Below are 23,980 nucleotides of genomic sequence, written 5' to 3'. Positions count from 1 at the left end.
AAAATATTAATAATAATACAAATATTAAAAATAATAATATGACTTAATTTGAATAAGATCAAATACTTATACTCAGATTTTGACTGCGGAGTAAAAAAATGACAGTGCACAAAAATGCTCTACTGACATTTACGTGTGCCGATTCTTATTTATATTGCTAAACAATGATCGAGCATTTGTCTCCCTCATAGATATTTCATAATGCACATGCAAGTTACTCTATACATCTTCAGTAGTATTTTATCAACTTCCTTTTAGGAGTGTTATTTTGTTAAACCATTCAATAATTTCCACATATATTTCTGAATATTGTGTAGAAATATCCAACATTCTAACATTTCCTTTTGCGAGTAAGAAATTAAAATTAAAATGTATGATATGTTTATGTCAACACAACATTATGGACATGGTCATATTAGTAACGGTATTAGCAGACATATAAACAATAAAATGTATTTATTTTGGAATTTAGAATGACAAAAAGTTACAGTAGATGAATGACACAGTTACAGAATCCTGGACAGATTTGAACAGTTATATGGTATGAGAAGCGTGCTTGACTATGGGCTCAGTTTCCTTGCTTAAAAGACCAGCAATGCAAGTCACCAGTACACGTGATCTTCCTCTGATCATGTATCTCAACAAGAATAACTAGCAATAATACTGACTAGCCCAGCGTGGGAATATGCTCGTCTTTTCAGCAGGGTTGCAATGCTCAAGAATACCTTTTAAACACATATTACAAATCACATCTTACACATGTATTTATCAGTTTTAAAAGCAGGCTGATTACATCATCATCAATACAGGATATAAGCCATTGCAAACACGATGGCTTCACACTCAAGCATGCACTGATCCGATCATGGGCTTTGTAAAGAACTTTAGATGCAATGCAAGAATACAGACATCCTAATATTTACATTTACAGTGTACACTAACCTGAGAGTACAGGCATGAAGAATCTCTTTTGTTAATTTTACCATCATTACAAGAACCAAGTCACCTCCAATACCCTGCCAGTCTCTGCGTGTCCTCACCATTTATTATGCCTAATACGCAAGAAATGTTCAATATGGTAATTTTAATATGATTAATTATTCATTAATCAAGTACAAATCCAACACCGGTCGTATATCTGCCTAGCCTAAGTCTCTCTTTTAAACACCTGTCATGGATCCAGAACGTTGCTCTGGGCGAAAGACACCTGGGACGTCTTTATTCTGCATTGTCCCAATCTTTTTTGATTTGCAGGTTCCACTCCCAGGACAGGTGGTCTGTCTTGTCATCATCTGTGAAGTAGGATTTGATGTGGTAGCTTCCCCGGACGATCATGCCCTTCGGAGCCTCCTCCACTGGGGTCATAAACTCATGCTCCTCGACTCTCGGGCCGTAGCTTCCAACCATGTATACTGCCTTATCCACTACAGGCAAAAAAAAACATATCTCATCACATTTAGCTTTTATATGTACCAGATATTATTATCTGAAGCAACCAGATGGTGTTATGCTTAATCATTACTCAAAAGTGATCCGAGTGAATATATCTGAGGATCTCTGGAATAAACCATCTATTTAACCCAAAGCATGAAATTTGAACGGCTTTAAACATAATCCATTGTTCACTATGAAACGTTCCACAACCGTTACAACTTTATCAGATGTTTAATATTCAAGCAGATCAGTGAATAAAGATATCCGAGCACCCCTGACTCTAAAACTCCCAGGGAAGCTCCAAGGCCAACATTAAAATTCATGACAGCAGATGCTCTACCTCTCAGTCCTTTCCTGTAGGTCAGATGCACATATTTCAGTCCAGACACGATGTCCCTGTTGACCTAACGTGAACAGATGGGATGAATTAGAATACATATTATTAATCTAACATGCCGTTTTCATTCTCAGGACGTTCAACCTGGAGCACCAGGAGTCACCACCAGAGGTCCTGTTACATCCTTGAAAAATTTGCATGCGCTTCACATCTGAGTGGCCTGTGAGACAAGCCCATAGGGCTGTGCAGCAAAATGAAGATCTTGTCTATTTAAGTAGTTTAACCATAAACTATTTTGGTCTTTCCTTTTCTATAAATCAAGCCCTTCCTGGTGGATTGTGGGACATAGGTGACTTCAGTCCTTCGATTTTGAAGGTATTAGGTTGAGTTTGACTGTCACGAGCTATCACTCGTGATTTGGGCCAAACGAAACATACTTGAGAAAAACATTTCAACAGCAAGCATAGTTTGAAACAATGAAACATAAACAAACCCAGGTTTTGCTTAGATTGTATCCGGGACAGTTTACACTTATTTTAAGAATGTTATTTTTAGGATATTTTAGCCTGGGAAACTGTCTGTGCGATTTCCGCTTTCTTATACAATGCTGATCTTTGGAAGCATGTAGTCATGACAGGAAATGAAACTACACTACTACACACCTACACATTCATTTAAGATCCTGCAAAATCTATGTGATCGAAGCCTGCATAGGCTCCTAAAACATTAGTGTCTGGACATTGAAGCTATACAGTATGTTTTTTTCATTCATACAACATTAAAATGATATGGCTTTTGAAATAACAGTAAACATGTGAACACAACACCTTTATCAAACCATAATATAAAATATAAATCACATTATGTTTAACTCTAATTTTATGCTCTTAAATTAAATTATTCACCTTGAAGTGGATTTTCACCCTGTAGTCCACTCCCTCTTTCATGGTGAAATTCTTTTTCTTCAAGGCATCCAGGTCACCTGCGTAAATCAAAAACAAACTTTTGGTTTATTTACATCAGGCAGAAGAACATCGACAGACCTCCTAACCAACAATCTGAAGAAAATAGCACAAATCAATATCCTAACACTCTGTGCAGGTCACATGATTTGTGTGCTTTGGTTCAAGCGGGTTCATTGCAAAAAGCTTCCTAGCAATAGCGCGACTGCTACATTATCAATTTATCCTTTGAATCCATCCTAAGTGCTTTGTAATGGATACTAAAAGAAACAGGAAAGGAAAGAGAAATAGGAGATTGATACAGTAAACAGCATCATTAATGATTTGTGGCCTATTCACATGATGCCAGATCATGGTTCCTGTGCACCACATATTAACACTTTTTAGAGCATTGACATATCACCAACTCATGGAACACGTGATATCGGCTTTGGATTTGACATCTTTAAATGTCCAATGTATGACATTCGCGACATCTAGCGGTGAGGCTGTGAATTGCAACCAATGGCTCACTCCAACCAGTGTTTGAATTGTGTCAAAGCTCTTGGGTCCCCTAACAAGCCCTTTGCATTGTACGTTTTTTATTCACAAAAGCTAATTTCTTAAAATATAGCCTGTTTGATGTCTGTCTTGCTGAGATTTAGCTTTTTGCAAAATCTCTCAAATTTATTGATAACAGTAAGATTACCTTTTTTTTATTTATGATAACATTTTTCTTAGCACTTCAGATTTTCCTTTCTTTTATTTATTTATTTATTTTCTTGTCCTTTGATTCTTGTTCTTTATATTACTGTAATGGAGTGCTGTTCCTTTTTTTGGAATATAAATGAAACAATTCATTGGAACGAGTGAGGGAGAGGACGCGTCAAAGTCAATAATGCCTGTCTGTACAGTGCTGCCAAACCAGCCAGTCTGAAACATATGAGCGTTTTAAACATGATTCATCTCTTGATAATGTAGATCAAGTATATGTAAATAATCCATTTGAACCAATGCAGAATAAGAAAAACAATTGTAATTCTCTTGGGGGAAAGCAGAAGGGAAGCCATCTCATCAAAGTTGGATCTTATGTTTGCAGAACGGAGCGCAAAATAATCTCTGGGGAATGTGAACTTTTTCTGAAGGAAGAAAAATATTCTTAGAGAAACGCAAAAGGTTTAAAATATTTTCGCTCCCTTACCTATTTTTCCACCACCATATGTCCCATTAGTTGCTTAGTTACGTGTCGCATCTGTTTTGACAATGCGAGATAACATCATACATAAAGAAAGACTTGCATATCAAAGTTATAGTAACTGTTGAGTTTAAGAAAAATGCTTTAATAATAAGAGAATTTTTCAGATAAAAAATTTGGACATATGAAATTTGGACAAATAACCGACAACAGTGTTTTGTTTTAGCGTGATAATTTGACAAAAATAATTTGAGGTCCCTTAAGGATTATGAGGGCTTCGGGACCATCCCTGCCCCCCCTCAATTCGAACCCTGACTCCAGCCCTCAACCCTCCACTTCGAAGCAATATGGTGGCTGATGACTGGTGACCAAGATCGTTTTGGCGTTTTGTCTGTTTAAAGCTACGTTACATACAACATGGGGAACTCCATGCAAGGGGGCACACTGTGAATGTAAATAGAAATAGCTCATTCTAAGGTTATAAAAAGCTCTAAAGATATAGTTATGTATAATATGTTGCATTTCTGTCAATAGATCCTCCAAAATATTACATACAGCACCTTTAAATGTATAATGATCCTCTGCATGTAACAGTTATTAATATTTAAAAAGCAAATCCATGCAGTCCTTTTAAAACCGCTTTTCTTACGACACAAAGGATAAATCCTTTATCTGTAATTCACCTTATCTTTGAAAATTGCTGTAATAACATAATCCTGATTGAACAAAAGGATTATTTCATCACCCATGAACAAAAGGATTATTTCGTCACCCATGGTGAGAGTTATATGCAATATTATAACATTGTGAATAGAAACATAATTTAAAGATAATGCACATGATATTTTGATTATTTTAGAGAAATTAACAGATGGGCCTTTAAAGCAAAAAAAACCTACATCTGGTTCCATATATCTCTCTTTCTCTCTCTCTCGTTTTACAGATTCAAGGGTAGTGCCTGCTTATAAACACAATTTGCTGAAGTTGTAGTTAGATGCCGTTTGTGTGACGCCCACACAGCAGCGAGATAGAATAGATGGTGATGAATAACATGAAAGATCCCAGAGGAGACACTACCCGTCTGGAGGAGCACCAATCTGGTATGAGGTGAGAATGAGCGCATCTTATTCCACCCTCACACCCACTACTGCAGAGTTCAGCGCGGTCACCTCCCCTCCTCTCATCAACTCACTGAATCTCACTTCCCTAAAAGATCTGTTTCCTGCTGACACATGTATATGGATGTCTGTTGCTGGCAAAGTCTTGTTAAAACAGTCACATGCACACTGGTGTCTACTTAAAGCTCCCATTCAAAATCAGAGAATCAAAACCACAAAGAAACACATGACTTTCTCCTGGGTCCTTTCACATCCCAATTTGACGGTAAGTTGACTCGTCATTGGTGTAGCTGCCAAATAACGTATTGCTTAAGGCCAGCTCAGGATAAGACCTGAAGATTTTAAAGCAGGCAAGATGAAGAGCCAGACAGGTTAAAAGTGCTTTATCATCAGGCTCTAAGGCAAGAAAATATTAAAGAGCTTACATGTGGACTCACTTCAAGGATTCAATTAAGAGCACGGTGATAGGGTCTGGCTTCCTGCCGCTCTAATCTGAACGTCAGCGGAGCAGAACTTCTGTTGTCATGGTGAGTGGCTTTCAAGCCTGGGGTGCAGTCTGGTTGCATGCCCCACCTACACCCACCAGTAACCGTCACAGTCTTTTCCCTCCACTGTCGGTCGGCCCAGTGCCATCCGTCAAAAGCTCAGCCTGGTTAGTGCGTTCCATCCCAGTGACTGTCCCGCCGTGAGGTGCGAGCTTCAGCTATCATGTGCAGCAGGAGTCCTGGATCACAGATCGCTTTTGGGCTCCTGCTCTCAGCTTTAAATGCTTTGTTTATACAGTCTGTAGACCTCGCATGGGTAATGTTCTTTGCTATTTGTTTATCCTTAACAAACAGTTGCATGTTGGGCCGCATTCTCTCAACAGCTGTGCTACTTTTTTTATGTAGGCCCAATGGATTGCATCTTATTCACAAAATTACTTTGATCAGAGTCATCGCAGAGAGATATTATCAAATGATATTGTTATATACATTACTTTCTCTTGTGGGAAAAAAAGTATCTGAAAGCCATTACTAAATAAATAAATATCATCCTATAGCTTATAACAAATAAATAAATGCAGCCAGGGAAAAAATTTAAGAGACCATTCATTTCAAATTTTCATTTAATCAGCATTGTGCCCAGTCAACAAAATCAAACATCAGGAGTGACATCACGTCATCCAACAGCAATGTGAAAGACTGACTACATGACAAGACACATGATAACTGTGATATAAATAAAGGGAATCACATTTTTTTACAATTATCAAATGTAGCGTTAGTTCTGGTCACCTGAGTCTAGCTTGCATCAGCTGATCACATCAGGTGCAGCTAATCAACGTTTCACCAATAGTCATACAACACACACTTGACTGCATCCTATTTAAGTTGCCTTTCTTTGCTCCTTATCAACTGCTTAATCGTGCTGCACTCAAAACCCGCCTCCATCCCTATCTCCTCCATTTCTGCATGTATCGGTCATAACATTTTATTTAATCATGAACTGTTCTGATTCCCAGGTGGGGGGACATGTATTGCTACGCTCCCGCTATGTCCATGCAAGGCGGAGAGATTGCCCAGAACAGTTTCGTTTCAACCTTAAATATATGCTATTGTTAAAAATTTGATGACAGTCAAAACTTAAAATTAAAAAATGAGATCTGAAAAAATAAAGACCATCTTTTCTGTTCTTTTTACCTGTTATTATTGTGTGTTGTTGACTATGTTTATTGTATACATCTGTAATGTGAAATCGATTAATTCAGAGTGGTTCTAAATAAAAAAACAAATGACTTGTTTCATAATTCCTTTTTTAAACAATTAATATTTTGCACTTAACAGATCCCAGCTGCATGTATCTGGCAGTAGACATGCACATTTTTGCCACTTTAAAGAGCTAAATCAGGTGATGCTGTGGAGTCCCAGTAAACTATGACAGATTACACTTGTCTGCTCTATTTTACACAATCTAGCACTGAGAGGTAGCCTGCGAGATGGTGAACTATGGCGTGTACATTTCTTACAGAACTCATTTTGTATCCATGCATGTGCTGTTACCCGATCTGCACAATTCCTGTTAGTGAGGCGGGAGCGAAAGCGCTGCTATCAGTGGGACCGAATAATTTTCTTTCTCTTCATAAATGGGGGGTCCACATTGGGGTGAGTCAGGTTTTAAAGCCAAAAGCACCATCTAACTGTCCATCAAGATCTTGAGAAACACTAATCAAATAAACTTTTTTCGGTTTCATTTTTCATTTTAAAAACATGAGCTGGGCTAAACAGGAAGTCCGCACAGAAAATTCACCAACATGCTCTGTCACACCTTCCGGTGACAGCACAAACCTCAAAGTACACTCAAAAGATACACTGGGTTTTACCCAGAGAAGAATGTCAGAGATTTTATGACTGAATAGGGCTTCTTAGAGCGCTGACTTAAACAGCCCAGAATCATCCTATTGCCTAGCAACCAGGTGACCTTTCGCTGTATTCCCGTTGTTAAAGAGAGAAATGCACCGTTGGACCAGCCGAGGGCAATGGAGGGGAGCAGAAACATGATCTGGCAGTCAAAAGACGTGACAATCTCCTCTTGTCTATATGGAGGCCACGTTTGTTTTATTGCATACAGCGGTGCACGATTGATTTGTGTCGCAGATGTCCATCTCCAGCCTGCTTGCGTGAGATTGGCTGGCCGGGGAAGGTATGACATCATCCCTCTGAAGGAGGTGAGGCATTAGAATGCAGTGCAGAGCTACTGAGCCTCTGTCAATAGTGTCAACTAAGCAACTGGCCTCTCGGCATGACAGACAGCGTTTGCTTGGACAATAGAGACCATGGATTCAACCTACTTACCTCAAACCGCAGAACTATTATACTATGCATGTTAATTATTCAAAAATGTTACAAATAACACTTGGACTGTGTTGGATTTGAAATGAATTGGGTGCAGGTGAATAGTTTTGCAATAGGACTTACCTGTCAAGTCCATGGTGATGGGTCCAGGGGCCTGGTCACACATTAGAGTCAGTCGGGTCACCTGAACATTGGGAATGGTGGGATCTGTAATAAAACATCACAAACATAACCATATCAAATCATACAATATCTGCAGCACGATAAACAAAAAGACATCTGACATAAATAGACATCTGGACTGGATTAAACAGAGTAAATTGGGAGGGGAAATAGTGCTGGGAAACAGACAATAAGAACATTAATCATCGCAGAACCGTGAAGATGAATACCATCAATTCATGTTTGGGGAAAGACAGGTCTCCCTCTCTCAATCCTTCCCTCCATTTGTTTAATCTTATGTTAACATTTGTGCATCTTTCACATACATGATTACAAGATTATGAGGCATTTACAAATGTATAAGTCTGTGTTACCAAGCCATCTTGTTCCTCTCTGCTTTGTATTTACAAAGCTTCAGCCATAACAGAGGAAGATTGGTTTTGTCTTTGAGAGTTTAGGTGGACACAGAGCTGATGGAGGTTAGTGACCTCATGCTGTCTCAGCACATTTCGATAGAGCGATAGCTCCAGCTGCCTCGCCCTATAACAACACTGCACATCTAAACCATTAGCCGCATATCAGCAGACATTCACATGTGAACGTGAATTCATCTCAAGAGGAATTAGTTGCTAAATGATCATTTCTGGAAAGGAAAAGAGGAGATATAGTTGTATAAACACGTAACACAGATAACATTGTAGGATGAATCTCATTGATGCCGGATGGGTTGGTTTTAAATGTGAAAGTGCAGTAAATCGTCCTTTGGTGGCTACAAGTGCCGCCGTCCGCAGGCATGTGCATGCGTAAAACTGTGCACCAGGGACCACACTCATCACACATGATTGATCACACTGTTAAATCTGAGAAAATCTTATTAATGGACATCAGGCCTGTTTTTTGTTTCAAATTAATGCACGAACGCCTGTTTGAGGTTTACAGATCCAATGAATGTGTTAAAGGGATTGTTCAGCCAAAAATAAAAATTGTCATTACTCATGACTGTCATGTCAGTAAAAACCCATATGGTTTTTTATATATGTTGAAATAATAAAATCCTGAGAAGCCACTCTTCTCAATTCTGAATGGGGACTGGAGCTTTGAAGCTTTAAAGTCCTATTGAATTTAAATTTAAAATGACAATTCTTATTTTTTCATTAAATATTGCAGAGTTTATAGTAAATAGCTTATAAATGTTGGTCATTTTCTTTTTGAAATTCATGTACCCGCATAATGTTCAGTAAAAATCAAAAAATGCACTACCGCCCTGAAATGACTATCCATCTCAAATAACATAAATTGGAGGGCTTGGCCGGAGCATCTGTTAACTCCTCCCCTTCAACTGTCAGTCTGCAGCTAGTTTCATTTCAAAATCAATGGAACAATTGTTTTACACATCCAATAATCCACAGTGAAAAACGCAGGCCACGCCCACTTATTTTCACGTTTGAAATTCCTTTACACTCAAAAATGTGTCATAATGCGGAAGTAAAAACGATCACAACTTCCGGTTCACAGGGACTTTAACAACCACATAAATTACTATTAAATAATCATATTGGGGGGCACGGTGGCTTAGTGGTTAGCACGTTCGCCTCACACCTCCAGGGTTGGGGGTTCAATTCCCGCTTCCGACTTGTGTGTGTGGAGTTTGCATGTTCTCCCCGTGCCTCGGGGGTTTCCTCCGGGTACTCCGGTTTCCTCCCCTGGTCCAAAGACATGCATGGTAGGTTGATTGGCATCTCTGGAAAAATTGTCCGTAGTGTGTGAGTGAATGAATGAGTGAGTGTGTGTGCCCTGCGATGGGTTGGCACTCCATCCAGGGTGTATCCTGCCTATGCCCGATGACTCCTGAGATAGGTGCAGGCTCCCCGTGACCCGAGGTAGTTCGGATAAGCGGTAGAAAATGGAATGGAATAATCATATTCATAGCTTTAGGTGAGAGTTTCATTTTTTTGCTTTCATTTCGTATGATAATAATCTCTGCATCATATTCAAACTATGATCTAAAGAAGGGTGTGTATCATAAAACAGACCTCTAAGACAAAAGAAAACTCACTGCATGGGTGCTTTGCTATGATCCGTCATTATGACAGTGGTTCTGTAAGCAGATCTTTCGGTCATTACACCGAAACACAAACCACCATAAAATACTTGCACATGCTCCTTTATGCATTCCAGCATATTAAAAAAATATTATTAACCAGGACCATAACCAACAATACGCAAATTAATCATTTTTGACACAGAGGAGTCAAGAGCTCCTACATAGTACTCTTGGAATATTATATTTGAAGAAAAGGAAAATAGTGCAGTTGAGTGAAAAATAAAACAGCATCTCAATTGAACTTCTAAGCGCCTGTGAGTCAAACTGAAATTAATCTACCTTTAGCCACAGTGTATCCGCTGTTTGTTTTACAGTTTGCACTGAGAGGACCTTCCATTAATATCCCAGAAACAATTTATCACAGAGAGAAAAAGTAAAGAAACAAAGCTCCCCCGGTCCTTTTTCTCAAACTATTTTCATTTTTTTTCACTCAATAACTGAGTCAGAAATACAATAACCGCTCTCATAATTAATGCATTGTGCAGCGGGACAGAATTTTAAATGCAAATTATCCAGCATCCTGTCTTTCCAAATAACAAAGCAGTTCAAAGATTATCCACCTTCTTACTCTTTATCTGTGTTTAGAGAATGGTGTTTGGGGGCTTTGAAGCAAGACTGGAATACCCCGGGGATATGAGTCAGTCTAGACAGCAAAGGGAGAAATAAAAAGTCCCTTGAGGGCCAGACTATAGTTTTGACCATGAAGGCAAATTAATCTTCATAAGGCTGGGTCTTTAAACATTTCATTACACCAGTGTACAATATGTGTTCAATAAATGTGGGTTAAATGGGGGGGGGGTTATAGACTACTATGCATTTAGATGCACAGTTGTATATTGACATGTGAGAAAAATGAAGGTTGTCAGGAAAAAGATTAAAGTCAATTACCCAAACAGCTGCTTTGCTTACTATTTCACTTACTAAAATAAAAATGAAATTCTCAGGAAACCATTGGCATCTAAAACACAGCAGAACAGCCGCACAGAAGAAGACACGGATGTGCAAGTAGGCGTGTTTAAGAAATAGTTTAAATATTTTTTCTAGTTTTGCTCAGTTTCCTAACCTGCCACCACAGGTCCAGAGCCCAGGAGGGTCTGCTTGTACTTGTTCAAGCTTTCATCATCCTTGTCCAGATCCTGGATCTCCTGCAGGCTCTTCTGGGCTGGAGGCTGGTAGTTCAGATCTTGCTCGTCCTCATCCTCAACCACTGGTACGCCTGTCTCTTTATCAGCCATGATGCCTGAAAAAAACAGAAATTAAGTGTAGAAAGGTTTAGACAATGGTCTCAAGACAAGTCTCTATACAGCAAACAGGCAGCAAGCGATCATGATTACTATATACAACAGGTTCCCCGGTCAACATATCGGGATTAGATGGTGATGACTGCAGGCACAACAAAAAATGTGCTTCTTGACAGTTTCCCAGATAACAGACACGGAATATTACATTTGTATAGATAAAGAAACACATTTCAGTGATTCTCTTGACTCATGACCTGGATTAAAGGATATCTTATACCTGTACTTCACTTTTTAATATATTCGCTGATACTCACTTCCATGTCACACTAACCCAGATACGACAAAATGTATTCTAACATTTATCTCTATTAATATTCACTCAATTGTTGTAATGCTCTCATAATGGTGCATCACATTCATCTTCAACACCGATGATAGCACACATTTATTTCCATTTAGCTCGCTGTACTACTGAACAACCTTAACTTAACGCTCACAGTCTGACAATATTAATACTAAAAAGAACTGCGGGAAGTTCATATAAACGTCTGTGTTAAATAATAATAATAGTAGCCCGGATTCAGCAGATTTATTATGCAGCCCTATTGGCTTTTATTAATTTAGGCACTTGTACGACATTGAAAAACGTGTTTTCTGTGTCAAAACCAACACACAGCATTTCAGCGTAATAGCTCATAATCACATGGGACTATAACAATCTGCCGTGTAGAAGGCTGAGACATTGCTCCTTGGAGACACAAAGGAACATAAAGACCCAGAAAGGCGCTCTCCATGCGGGAGGCCAGGAGCAGAAACAGCAATTTGTCTCATGAATTAGGAGAGTTAAATCGTTACATCCATAAAACTCCCAAGACAAGGAGTCTTGTGGAAATATTCCACACACAAAAACTAAAAGATGACCTTATGGCTGGGTGAGGACAAATGAAGCTCCTGAAGATGGATGTTCCTGAGCACAGCTGGGGGTAAAGGAGAGAGAGCCCCATCACACCCTCGATTTTTTACCCATGCTGGAGATATTTACAGTATGTTGAGGATGACTACAGAGACTCCGCAACCATGGAAACATGCCCACGTTCTCCCCAATGATTCTCAAGAGTGATGATAACCCTTTTTTGCATAATGAATGGTGGACAAAATCACTTAATGCATAATATGATGGCAAATGCAATAACGGAAGGGCGTAGCTACTGTATAAAATGTGATCTTGTGGAATCAATAGGGTGTTTTTGAGGGTCATCCTGTAATACGCCATTAGGTTTATGGGAGCGATTTTATCTCAGGCTATCTCATAAAAATATACCACCATCTCCTTTTGCATTTAGACAGCACTAGCTCAAGGACTCTACAAATGCTGCTGTATGATAAGGGTGGCCAATTTTGTCAGACAAAAAGGCAATACAAATTTTGTATACCTTTATAAATTAAACCCGTGGGAAGAAAACACGATCAGGGATGGCGATTTAAGAAAAGTGGGTCAGGTTATATGGTTTACGGTCAATTTCAAGGTACAGAATTCTGCCGATACACACAACTTACTCCAGCTATAAAGACTAAATGAGCCAATTAACTTTCTTATGAGAGAGAACTAAACAATATAAATGGATTTTTTAAATATATTTTAGGGGCTTTTTGTCTTTATTGTTATAGGACAGTGGAAAACAGAGAGGAAAGCATTGGATATAGATAGGGGAGTAGGACCGGCAAAGGACGCTCGAGGCGGAATTCGAACTAGGGTCGGGTAGCAAGTGCACTGGCACTATATGTCGGAGCACTAACCACAGGGCTATTGGTCCCAACGTAAACAATATAAATGGATGAACATGGCAATAACATGTGAGGGGAGAAATTTGGCTATGCATTAACATGAATTAATAAAGAATCGTGTAAAACGGAAATGCCTATACTGACGTTGGCGCTATGACATTTTCCTCAAGAGACGCCACGTATTGCACTCTGGTGTCCTTTGGACCAATATCCTAGGCCCTTTAGCTGATTATCCATGCGTAATTACAGCTGAAATATTTATCAAAAATGCACACCAATTAAATACCCGTCAAACAAAACACCCAAATCAAATCCCCCAAGTTAAGATTCATTACAAAAAAGCCAGTCACACGAAATAAATGACGGGTCTAATTGGGCAATTTATCACATCTCAAACAGTCAAGCGCAGCATCCTAACCAGGCTCCTGATGGGAGAAAGGAAGTAATGTACATCTGGAATGGCACGAGGGTGAGTAAAATATTAGAGAATTTCATTTTCGTGTACAATTCCTTTAAAAAAGAGAAGATGTGGGTTCAACTACACCTACGTTGCAGCGGATATTAATGAGAGGTCATCTTTATTTGCACAGAAGAGCGCTGACAGTAATTAACCCGCATCAACTGTGTTAAACAGCACTGCTAATACATTACAGAATCTGAAAAGCTTTTTAAATTGACTTTGCAGCCTTCAGAAGAAGAATTTCTGAGTGAAATATGTGAAACGCAGCATCTCGAGCTTCAAAGGCAGCATGCTTTGACCTGCTTTGATCAGCAGGCGCAGTTAAATGCCTGGCTGCATGGTGATGAATGGCATGCTGGTTTTCTTCTGATGGCGTGCTGCAGGTTTCAGCGCGCAGCTAATGAGGTGAAGTGTGAATGAGCAAACATTGATGGTCTGCAGTCTCTCATACAACAAACACTCCCTGGACTTCACTAATGAGAGTTTATTTCTGTACAACAACTTTAAAGTGGGTGTACATATACCACTATTCTTTAAGGAAAAATATCAAAATTCTGTCATCATCACCCTCGAGTTTTTAAATATGTGTACATATCTTAGTCTTGATGAACACAGAGAAAGATATTTAGAAGAATGCTTGTAACCAAACAGTTCTTGGCTACCATTGACTACCAATGTAGGAAAAAATGACAATGGCAGTCAAGGGTGCATCAGAATGGTTTGCTTTCATACATTCTTCAAAATATCTTCTTTTGTGTTTAACAGAACAAAGAAATGTATAATTCCTACTATTGTAGTCAATGGTGGCCAACAGCTGTTTGATAACAAGCATTCTTCAAAATATCTGATGAATGCACCTGGCGTGAAGTTAACTTCCGGTCTGTGTTTGGTTATAGGTCTAGCTAGTGGCTAGTAATATAACAATTTATTGAATATTTAATTTATATTAATATTTTATTGTATATTAATTGTATTAAATAAAATAAAGACTACTCAACATTTATTGATTCTTTGTGAAAGTTTAGTTTTGGCCACATAACGTTTGTTTATGTTGTTGCCGCTGAAACCGTCTATAAGCTGTTATTTTTTTGCACGCACTGATTCACTATGCAGATAAGGAAACCACATTAATGTGCCTACAAAATTTGTGTTGACCGCAATTTGCACAGCATAATTCCTCTAGCAGGCTATAGATTCAGCAGACTCCAACAATCTAGCACACCAGCAACTGGTTGAAATTAATCAAGGGTAGCCTACAAATAATCAAAATGCAGATTTTTGCACGGAAACACTATACACCAAAGTGGCGCTACAGTTCAGTAATTTCACTCCTGACTGATTTATTTTTTTCCAACTTGTCAAAGCGTGGTGCTCATTAAATAAATTACTTTTCGTCTGCATATTTTAACTGCATCTAGCAGTTCCGTGGCTTTTAAACAAAAGCCCACTCATTAGTTCTCGCAACTGGTTTTACTGGCAATCGTGTTTAATAAAATCCTCCACGCATGTGAAGTTGCATCTACACCTTTACACCCTCTAGTTTCTATGTTAATCAAAATAAGAGCTCAGTCGACGGATTCATATCAGTAAACTCTGATCCTTTAAGTCGGAAACTTACTTAACGGATAGTTCACGCAAAAAATTTAATCCTTTCACTATTTCCTCACCCTCATATAATTTGAAACCTGTATGACTTTCCACTGCAGAACACAAAAGAAGATGTTTAGATGAATGTTGTTCACCAAACTTCCATTATATGGACACCAAACCACTGAGATATTTCTCCAAATATCTCCTTTTGTGTTCCACAGAAGAAACAATACATATAAATACACAAGTCATATACAACACACAAAACCAGAATGTGAAAGTAATAAGCAATCAAACAAACCTTTTAATTTTTTACCTTTAACTGCAGAGTGAGAAATCCGATCGATATATTGACATGCAATAATGCATGCCACGATCCTACGCATTCACACGGCCTTTCCCTAGAGTGCACTAACTCGTCAGCTTTTTGAAATCTCTGTCTCTCCTACATGCAATCTAATTGATTTAGTCCTTTAAACATGTGTCAGGTCTCTGACATGCAGCCATCCATCACAGCCCGGCAGCAGCTGGGGCTCTCTGAGTCGTGATGCAGCTCTGCCGGGCCACAGGGGGTCTTAGCGTATCAGCACCTGCAGTCTGGCAGAGAGTTCTGGGAAACCTGTGGAGTCCGATTCTGTCAATCGCTTAACCCAAAAAGCCTCTGCAGTATTGATACATATACATGAAGGTACTTAATATAGAAATGTGTAGGACACACCCATGTGTATTTATATAGAAATATAACCTGTTTGAAGCAATATAGCCCAATATAGCCCAGGGCTTCCATACAAATATGGTGATAAATGACTGATGCAATGTTTAATATGAATAAACGTGATACACATACTTTACATGTTTTCTTAACTGTCGATGTAACCCGTGGTCAAAGAAATGCGTTTGCAAGAGTCATCTTGCATCAATAATCTGAACAATCAGCAAATTCCCTTCATATGGCACTGGAAATTAAAACATGCCCTGTGTGTTATCTTTCCCAACTGTAAACGCCACATAACCCAACCCCAACACACAAATATGCACACACATGCCCCTTTATCTCCACTTGACACATGCACGCAGGTGTTCATTGTTCACACATCATCACTTTCTCTTTCTTCATACTGTCTTTACATACTGCCCTATAAAAAGTGAAACTGGGAAGATTAGAAAAGACTGGTGAAGTGCTGAACATCAGATTGGTATCAATTTGGCAGAAGCTCCGCAGAGTGAAGCCCTGAATCAACAAGATCTGTGACATGTAATCACAAACAACATGATGATCACACACACAAGCAAAATTGTGAGAGCAACAATGGGTTGATCGATACATATTGATCCATCCACCTTTGCTTGTTTTAAGCACATCTTATGCCAACTATAATATATATACGGCGTTCGACCAGGTTAAGGAAATCACTAAGAATTGAAAATTACTTTTACGATTCATTTAACTGTTGAACATTATGCACGACATCCAATTTAAGCATCAAAGTTCTAGCTAGAGGTTTTTGGGCTGGTCCGTGAGACTGACTGTCATCTGAGCATCTTAAGGGGAGTTTAGAGCATTAATGTCCATCTACTTAAGTTGTAACCGATGCATTTTAAAATGAAGCAACAGCACATAATTATCAACTTTTTATCATTTGAGTTTATGTTAAAGACAAAATGATTGCATCTCTCACCTCTGTAGCAAACTGTTAACCAGAGCAGTTCCAGAAACTGTCCTCCAAATTCACACACATCCAAGCCCAACATTGTGTATAAGCTCTTTACGCAAGCTTTTCCAGTAAAGAAGAAGAAAAATTGAGAAAATCAAAGAAACGGTCCTCCTGTGATACAGAAAAGTGTCTGTCTCTGAGACAAGTGTCTACACATTTAAAACGAACAAAAAAGATCAGAGAAGCATCCCTGCCATAGAAACCGACACACGGAGTCACTGGGTGTGGGTTGGCTGGAGAGAGAGGGAGCGAGCCAGTGTGATCGAGCGAGCGAGAGAGGGAGTGCGAGTGAGCGGACGAGATAGAAGGTAGACAGAGAGAAAGTGAGGGACGGAAGAAATGCACAAATAATCTGTTGGTAATCCACGCTAGAAAACCAGCGACTGCCGAAGGGTTTGCAATGAGAAGCAGTAATGTGGGAATGATATTCCAGGCTGCAGACACTATTGATTCCCTGGCATGACAAGCAAAACCTCCGCCTCAGTTCAGCACGCCTCCCACCACCATCACTCATTAGAGGGAGACTGCGATGATCTCATCCTCTTCCTCACGCGCGCACTCGTGCACACAGAGGGCCATCTCCCCTCCTTTCTCTTTATTCCCCATTCGATTTCACTAGTCTTCACATTTCTGTTCTCTAGAGATATTTATTATTCCTCCCATCCCCCATTTGATATCAACTATCACATTGTTTCCCCTTTCATCTCTCTCTCTCCCTCACGCAGATGCAACCCTGCTGCGTGGACTGTTTTTTTCCCCCTCTGGCTGGGGATGAAGCTCTATCAGCGAGACCTTCCATCTGCAGTTCTCTAGCATGTCCTTCTGTCATCTCTCTCAGGGGTCGTCAACCTGTCAGAGGAACCTGACCGAGGTTACCGTGGGCGTGGCCCTGCATTTAATGCGGCCTTGATGCTCTGCTATAGGCGGTCCTTATGCTGAGGGGCGCTGCATTGCTGTGGTTTTGTAAGGAAATCAGATTGCAAGAGGGTTTGTGGAGGTTTACGTGCTGCAGTGCTTTCGCTTGTTTTCGAATATCGCTTAAGTCTCCCAATTAACGTTAGGATATTACAAAGCAAAACAGCATTACGAACGCAAATATGAAAGGGGTGTTTAGATTGCGCTGAAACATCATCATCATTGCAGAACAGTGTATGGCATGCAAGAAATTGTTGATTCACATTTGGCGCGAAAAGACAGACATTGAGTGAAGTCCACTTACAAAAATATCATGTTGGCACAACTTTTACTCCCTAAACTTGTTTAGCTCACTAGATAACCAACTCCGAGTCATGGCGGTTCCTGTGAGAGCAACAGGTCAAACGTGACTGTAATTCAGTAAGAATGAGTCTATCTACAGCTCTCTATAGGTTTTATGTAATATGTCATTCTTTATTGTGCCACAAATACTACATGAGAAAGATGAATGTAGCTGCCCTGAGGAAGGTTTTTATTGCTCTTTCAGAGCTCAGGAGACTTAATGGAGTTCTCAGTTACAGTGGCCCCAATGAAGTTTTACGAAGGTACAGGTGGAGCCTGGTCATTTAGTTCTGTCAATCACAACTACACTTTTAAGTATTCAAACACTATTTTGGTCCATTTGTTTCTGAAATACTATATAACTTGCAACGCCTCTGGGCAGCTATTTACGTCAAAGCAAGTCAACAGACCTAGTATCTACTTGAAAGAGGGAAGACAGATATTTCTAAATTAAACAGCATATTTCCGTTACTAAACAAACTTGAAATGAATCATAACTTGAAAAAATTGTCTTTATTGATTGACGATTTGGTTGTTTCACTGGAAGGCGGGACTTCTTTTGCTAGAGTATGGCTCGGCCACCAAATCAGACCAACGAAGACTACAACGGACAGTTCGTAGTGCTGAGAAGATTATTGGTGCACACTGTACGATTCCAGAGTGAAAAACAATGCAAGAAAAATCATCATTGACTCCACACACCCCGCACACATACTTTTTGAACTGTTGCCCTCTGGCCTGCGCTTCAGAGCACAGAACACCAGGACTTCCAAACACAGAAGCAGCTTCTTACCCCAAGCAATCTTCCTCCTAAACAGATAACTGCTCCTTTAGAGCAATATTCCACTTTCACTACTTCTATAGTGTGCCCTATAGTGCCTTATTATATGTACATTTTATTTATACATGTATATTTCACTACCTCTACTTACAACAATATCCAGTTGCACAAGTGTACATACAATCGAAAATGTATATTCTATTATATACTACACTGTGCACATGTCTCTTATGTGCTATTATCCCCCATTTACAATGATCTTTTCTATTATATAGGCATATATCTTGTAAAATCCTGTAAATCTTATTATATTGTATTGTCATTGTGTTAAATGTCTGTACTAGAAGCTTCCAACACCAAAGATATTCAACAACAATAAACCTCTTCTGATTCTGAAATATTAAGCATTGCATTCCTTCCCATTCATTATTACGGCAGTGGTGCATCTTGTTAATAATACAGTCTTTGAAACTCCGCGATTTTTTGTTGTGGGCGAATGGTAAGAAACTAGGATTTGTAACCCAAACGTTGCCGGTTCGAGCCTCAGTACCAGCAGGGATTCTAGGTGGGGGGAGTGAATGATCAGCGCTCTCCTCCACCTTCAATACCACGGCTGCGGTGAGACCCTTGAGCAAGACACTGATCCCCCAACTGCAGCAATGGCTTCTCATTGCTCTGGGTGTGTGTTCACTGTGTGTGTTACTCACTGATGTTGTGTGTGTGCACTTGGATGGGTTAAATGCAGAGCTCGAATTCCGAGTATGGAACATCGCTTTCACTTCACTTTCAATTGATCTCTCCTTTTGCTATCTATTTAAACTCACTGCCGTCTAGGAGAAACGGTTTGTGATGTTTCTTAACAACACTACACGGTCAGCTAGAGCAGCTTGGGAATTGAGTTCAAAGCAACTGACAGCTGTTCAAATGAAACAGTTCCAATAAATAGCTCAACAGATTACATAACACATCAAACTACAAAAGCTACGACCACAAATCTGTTGGCATCTGAGGAGCCTGAGATTCCTTATGGCTTTGAAAAACTGATGATGTCACAATAAATACATCAAAAAATTATGATAGGACTGAAATTACTTGAAAGATAAAACCAGGAGTGAACTCTGACAAAAAAAACCCCACAGATCTCTTTACTGCTCTTGCATGACTGGAAACTGTTGCACAAACAGGAAGCAAGATTATGTGTCTCATTTCAACCACATAGTTTGATGCCATCTCCCAACAATGAAAAATGTGTAATACGGTTATGTTCATTCGTTTATATTTCCTTCGTAGAATCTGCAACATGTTTATCATTTTTGTAAATAATAGCATTTTGTTTAGTACCTTCCAAATATGTCAAGCTTTCGACATAACAGATTTTCTCAATTCCACGCGCAAAGTAAAAGCAGAAGACAAACTAAGGACAGAAAATCCTGCTTTGTCATAGAAGACAATTGAGAAACTCTAAACTAAACAACTCCTAATTATCACCGAAATCTCCATGCAGTGACAGATGCTTGAACACATATAATAGTAAGAACTTGAGTTTTAAGAAAAATACCACATCCTACAAATTATGTTCATTTATGAAACAAATGGGCGTGTGAGGTTATGGGCACAACCATATAGTCACACAAATTAGCTTTCGAAAATATTAAAAAACAATATAAAGTGCAGCAGCACACTGAAGTATTTCCCCAAAGTATCTCTTGTGTCAAATGTGAAACAGAATAAAGCTTGTGCAGCATTTTGGTTCCTCTACATTAGGGCCCGAAGCTTAAATGTTTTGTTAAGGAAGTGAAATGTTTGTTTTAATCAATACACAGAGCTCTTGTGTATCAAGAAGACCTGCCAGTTAAAGCATACTTCCTCTTTACGAATCAGTCAGAAATGTTTAATATGTTTGGCTACTTCTCCCTCAGTGGGTTATTACTAACTGTTGCTTAAAATCTTGTTCGATTGTGTGGAAAAAATGTGGCCAGTCAACTGTTCAGATAGAACTAAATGGAAAGTACTACAAAACCACAGTTTTTATCTCTTCGAAAATCATTTCAATGGCAGCTTTTATGGTCTATTTATCAGCGCAGTGATGCCCATGACATACGCCATCTACTGCGCTCATCAATATAAGGCTAAAATGTATCGTACAAATTTTCAAATGACTTTATGGCCCCCTAAACATGCCAATGCAAAATGAAGTTTCATAAAAGAAAACGTGTTATTTTCCGAATACTTCTGAGGCTGCAACAAGACGGCGATAGATCCACCAGCGCTGAATTAAGAATTCCAGTTTGATTATAAAGATGCTCGACAACACAATCATATTAAGGACAAACCATAAATGTGTGTGTGTGTGGAAAATACAGATTTCAAGAGCAAAACATTGTGAAACACTTAAGAAGATTACACAATGTCAGGGGATAAGGGTAAGACAAAACAGGAAAGTATATTTCACTACCCCTCTGAGTCAACTTCCCAATCCAAATGATTCATGATCTAACAGCAAATTAAAGGAGTAGTTCACCATGAGAAATGAAAATTCTGTCATCATTTACACGCCCTCTTGTCATTTCAAAGCTGTATGACTTTCTATCTTCTGCTGAACACTAAATAAGATGTTGGTAACTGAACCGCTGTTAACGACATTCTTCAAAATATCTAATTTTGTGTTCTGCGGAAGAAAGAAACTACTCCTTTAAATTCGAACGCAGTCAGAGGGCAGAAATGTCTTTGTGTGATGGTAAATTTAACTTTTAATAACCTCTTTGTTTCTGCAAATGCCTTCACTTTTGGAAACACTAACACAAATGTGCCATATATCATTTTTTTTTAATTGACTAACTGTGAATTGTCTTTGGTGTGTAGAGCATAAAGGAGCCAGTCAGAACAGGATATCTTTGGTCTTTTCGTAAAGAGAGGATGTGGTTGCACACGACTTTACCAAAAATGTACACGTTAGGGGATGGTGCAAATAGTGCTGGCTGCTGTCGGTGTCATCTTTGAAGTTATTAAAGCAGTAAAACCAAAATGTCTCATAATCTGTAAATAAGGGTAAGGATATGTTTCCATATAACGGTAAAATCTAACAAAACCAAACGTTCTTTGTGAATGAAAACCTAAAATAGACCAGAGAAGCTAAAATCTGCTTAATCTAAGTTACTACAAACCTTGCATTTTAAGACAAACAGTGCCAATGTAGTTAGTTAGTGAACACATTTTATAAAAACTACAAATCAGTATTAGTTAGCATGTGTCTTTCCAGCTTTAAGACCATCTAATTTACACTTAAAGCAAACTTTGCATTGCAAACTGCAGTTAATATTTCTTAAAAAATGGAGAAACAACTCTTACCGTGTCGTCTTTCAGAGCAGTAGATGCGGATGTCAAAGAGGGACTACACAGCGTTCAGATCATGAAAGTTGCCTACCAGGAAACAGAGTTTACCAATCACAACTCAACGCGACTTGTAACGTACATGCAGCTGCAAAAAGAGACCTTCGGACTTCGCACAAACGCACTTAGAAATGTATGCAATGAATGCATGTAATTACCTGAAACCGTCACATTGCAACATTGCATTTATTAATTTAAAGTGATGTTTCTCAAAAGAAAATGTGTGCAGTTGTACAATGAAAACGACGGCTCTAATGTTACTATTAGCAACTGACATCTTATTATATTCATTAGAACAGGATGTTCAAGACTTCCAGGAAATACATGTCTCTTTAAAAATAGGTCTGCACACATTCATTCGGTGTGTTGCGTTTCAAGTATTTAGCAGCAAAACTGTGAACTCCTCCAGGTCTGTTTTCAAGCATCCGCTTCATGACAGCACAGCACAGATCTGTCTTAACACGTCCACAGATTCCTCGACAGGCTCGCATGAAGATAAAACAATGCCTCAATAAATGTGACCCTGGACAACGAAACCAGTCTTATGGGTACATTTTTCGAAATTGAGATTTGTACATAATTTGAAAGCTGAATAAATAAACTTTATATTGATGTTTGAGTTGTTAGAATAGGACAATATCTGGCTGAGATACAACCGTTTAAAACTCTGGAATCTGAGAGTGCAAAAACTCAAAATATTGAGAGAATTGCCTTTAAAGTTGTTAATCAGAGGCACTGTGGCAGGCCATCCACTCACAAAATTAAAGTTTTTATATATTTAAGGTAGGACATTTGCTATATATCTTCATGGAACATTATCTCTATATCCTAATGATTTATGGAATAAAATAAATATCGATAATTTTGACCCATAAAATGTATTTTTGTCTTTTACTAAAAATGTTCCCGTGGTACTTGACTGGTTTTCTCATCCAGGGTCACAAATGTGAAACGTATAAACATCAAACAAACGTAAAACAAAGTAATCTAACATTAGGTTATAAATATAAAAACAAAATGCAAGCCGCAATTAATATACATCTGCACATTTGAACGTATGCATAGGGCCCATGGTAATATAATCATGCTAACTTTTAGAAGTGATGCTGTCAGGCAATCTTTTTTTGGTCAGTTATTGCAGCAGGTTTTATTTGAGTCTACATATCACCATCTTACTATGACATTCAGCATTTGTTATTCAAATACAAACATGTGTTAATGGTAGCTATTGGTTTGCTTATGCAATCTCTAAGCGTAAGGTTAGGAATACACTTTCACTTCAGCACAGTCCACATATGATATACCATGATAACCACAGTTTAGAAAATACCACTTGAACTAAAACACACTACAAGACTTTTGCCCAGATCTTCAGTCTGGACTTGTTGCAGAAAGCCTCTGTCAGTCTGCCGATTTGACCAGTTAGTGTGTTTATTTCTGAAACTTTACAAAAGTCTGCAAGTGTATGATGTTTATTTTTGTGAATTTGAGCCATAATGGTATTAAACAATCCAGTTGTTGTTGAAAGTAGATGGGATGTTGTCTCTTTGTGGATATGCTCTCTATACTGAAATAAAAAAACAAGTATTTCTACTGTAAAAAAGGCAGGAGGAGGGTGAAGTTCAGCCCCAGGCCA

General features: G+C 38.8%; 1 protein-coding gene across 3 annotated transcripts; it reads right to left on the bottom strand.

Annotated features, from left to right (window-relative positions):
- Positions 1–441: 441 nt before the first annotated feature.
- arhgdig (Rho GDP dissociation inhibitor (GDI) gamma) lies at positions 442–22,521 on the bottom strand. 3 transcript variants are annotated; one of them, XM_056752962.1, is made up of 7 exons: positions 22,503–22,521; positions 22,303–22,374; positions 11,189–11,365; positions 7,983–8,066; positions 2,677–2,753; positions 1,775–1,838; positions 442–1,424 (listed from the first exon to the last, which is right to left on the bottom strand). In XM_056752962.1, exons 3-7 carry the CDS (start codon positions 11,358–11,360, stop codon positions 1,219–1,221), a joined length of 603 nt encoding a protein of 200 aa, XP_056608940.1. In that variant the 5' UTR covers positions 11,361–11,365; positions 22,303–22,374; positions 22,503–22,521; the 3' UTR covers positions 442–1,218. The 3 variants fall into 3 exon arrangements, with proteins under 3 accessions (XP_056608940.1, XP_056608939.1, XP_056608938.1); XM_056752961.1 differs by lacking the exon at positions 22,503–22,521 and having other exon boundaries at positions 22,303–22,480; XM_056752960.1 differs by lacking the exons at positions 22,303–22,374; positions 22,503–22,521 and adding an exon at positions 16,881–17,107.
- Between the last annotated feature and the right edge of the window lie 1,459 nt (positions 22,522–23,980).

This window comes from Triplophysa dalaica, chromosome 7, assembly GCF_015846415.1.
Source record: "Triplophysa dalaica isolate WHDGS20190420 chromosome 7, ASM1584641v1, whole genome shotgun sequence".
In the NCBI taxonomy this organism is placed as follows: Eukaryota; Metazoa; Chordata; class Actinopteri; order Cypriniformes; family Nemacheilidae; genus Triplophysa; species Triplophysa dalaica.
This window is presented reverse-complemented; position numbering and strand designations above follow the sequence as displayed.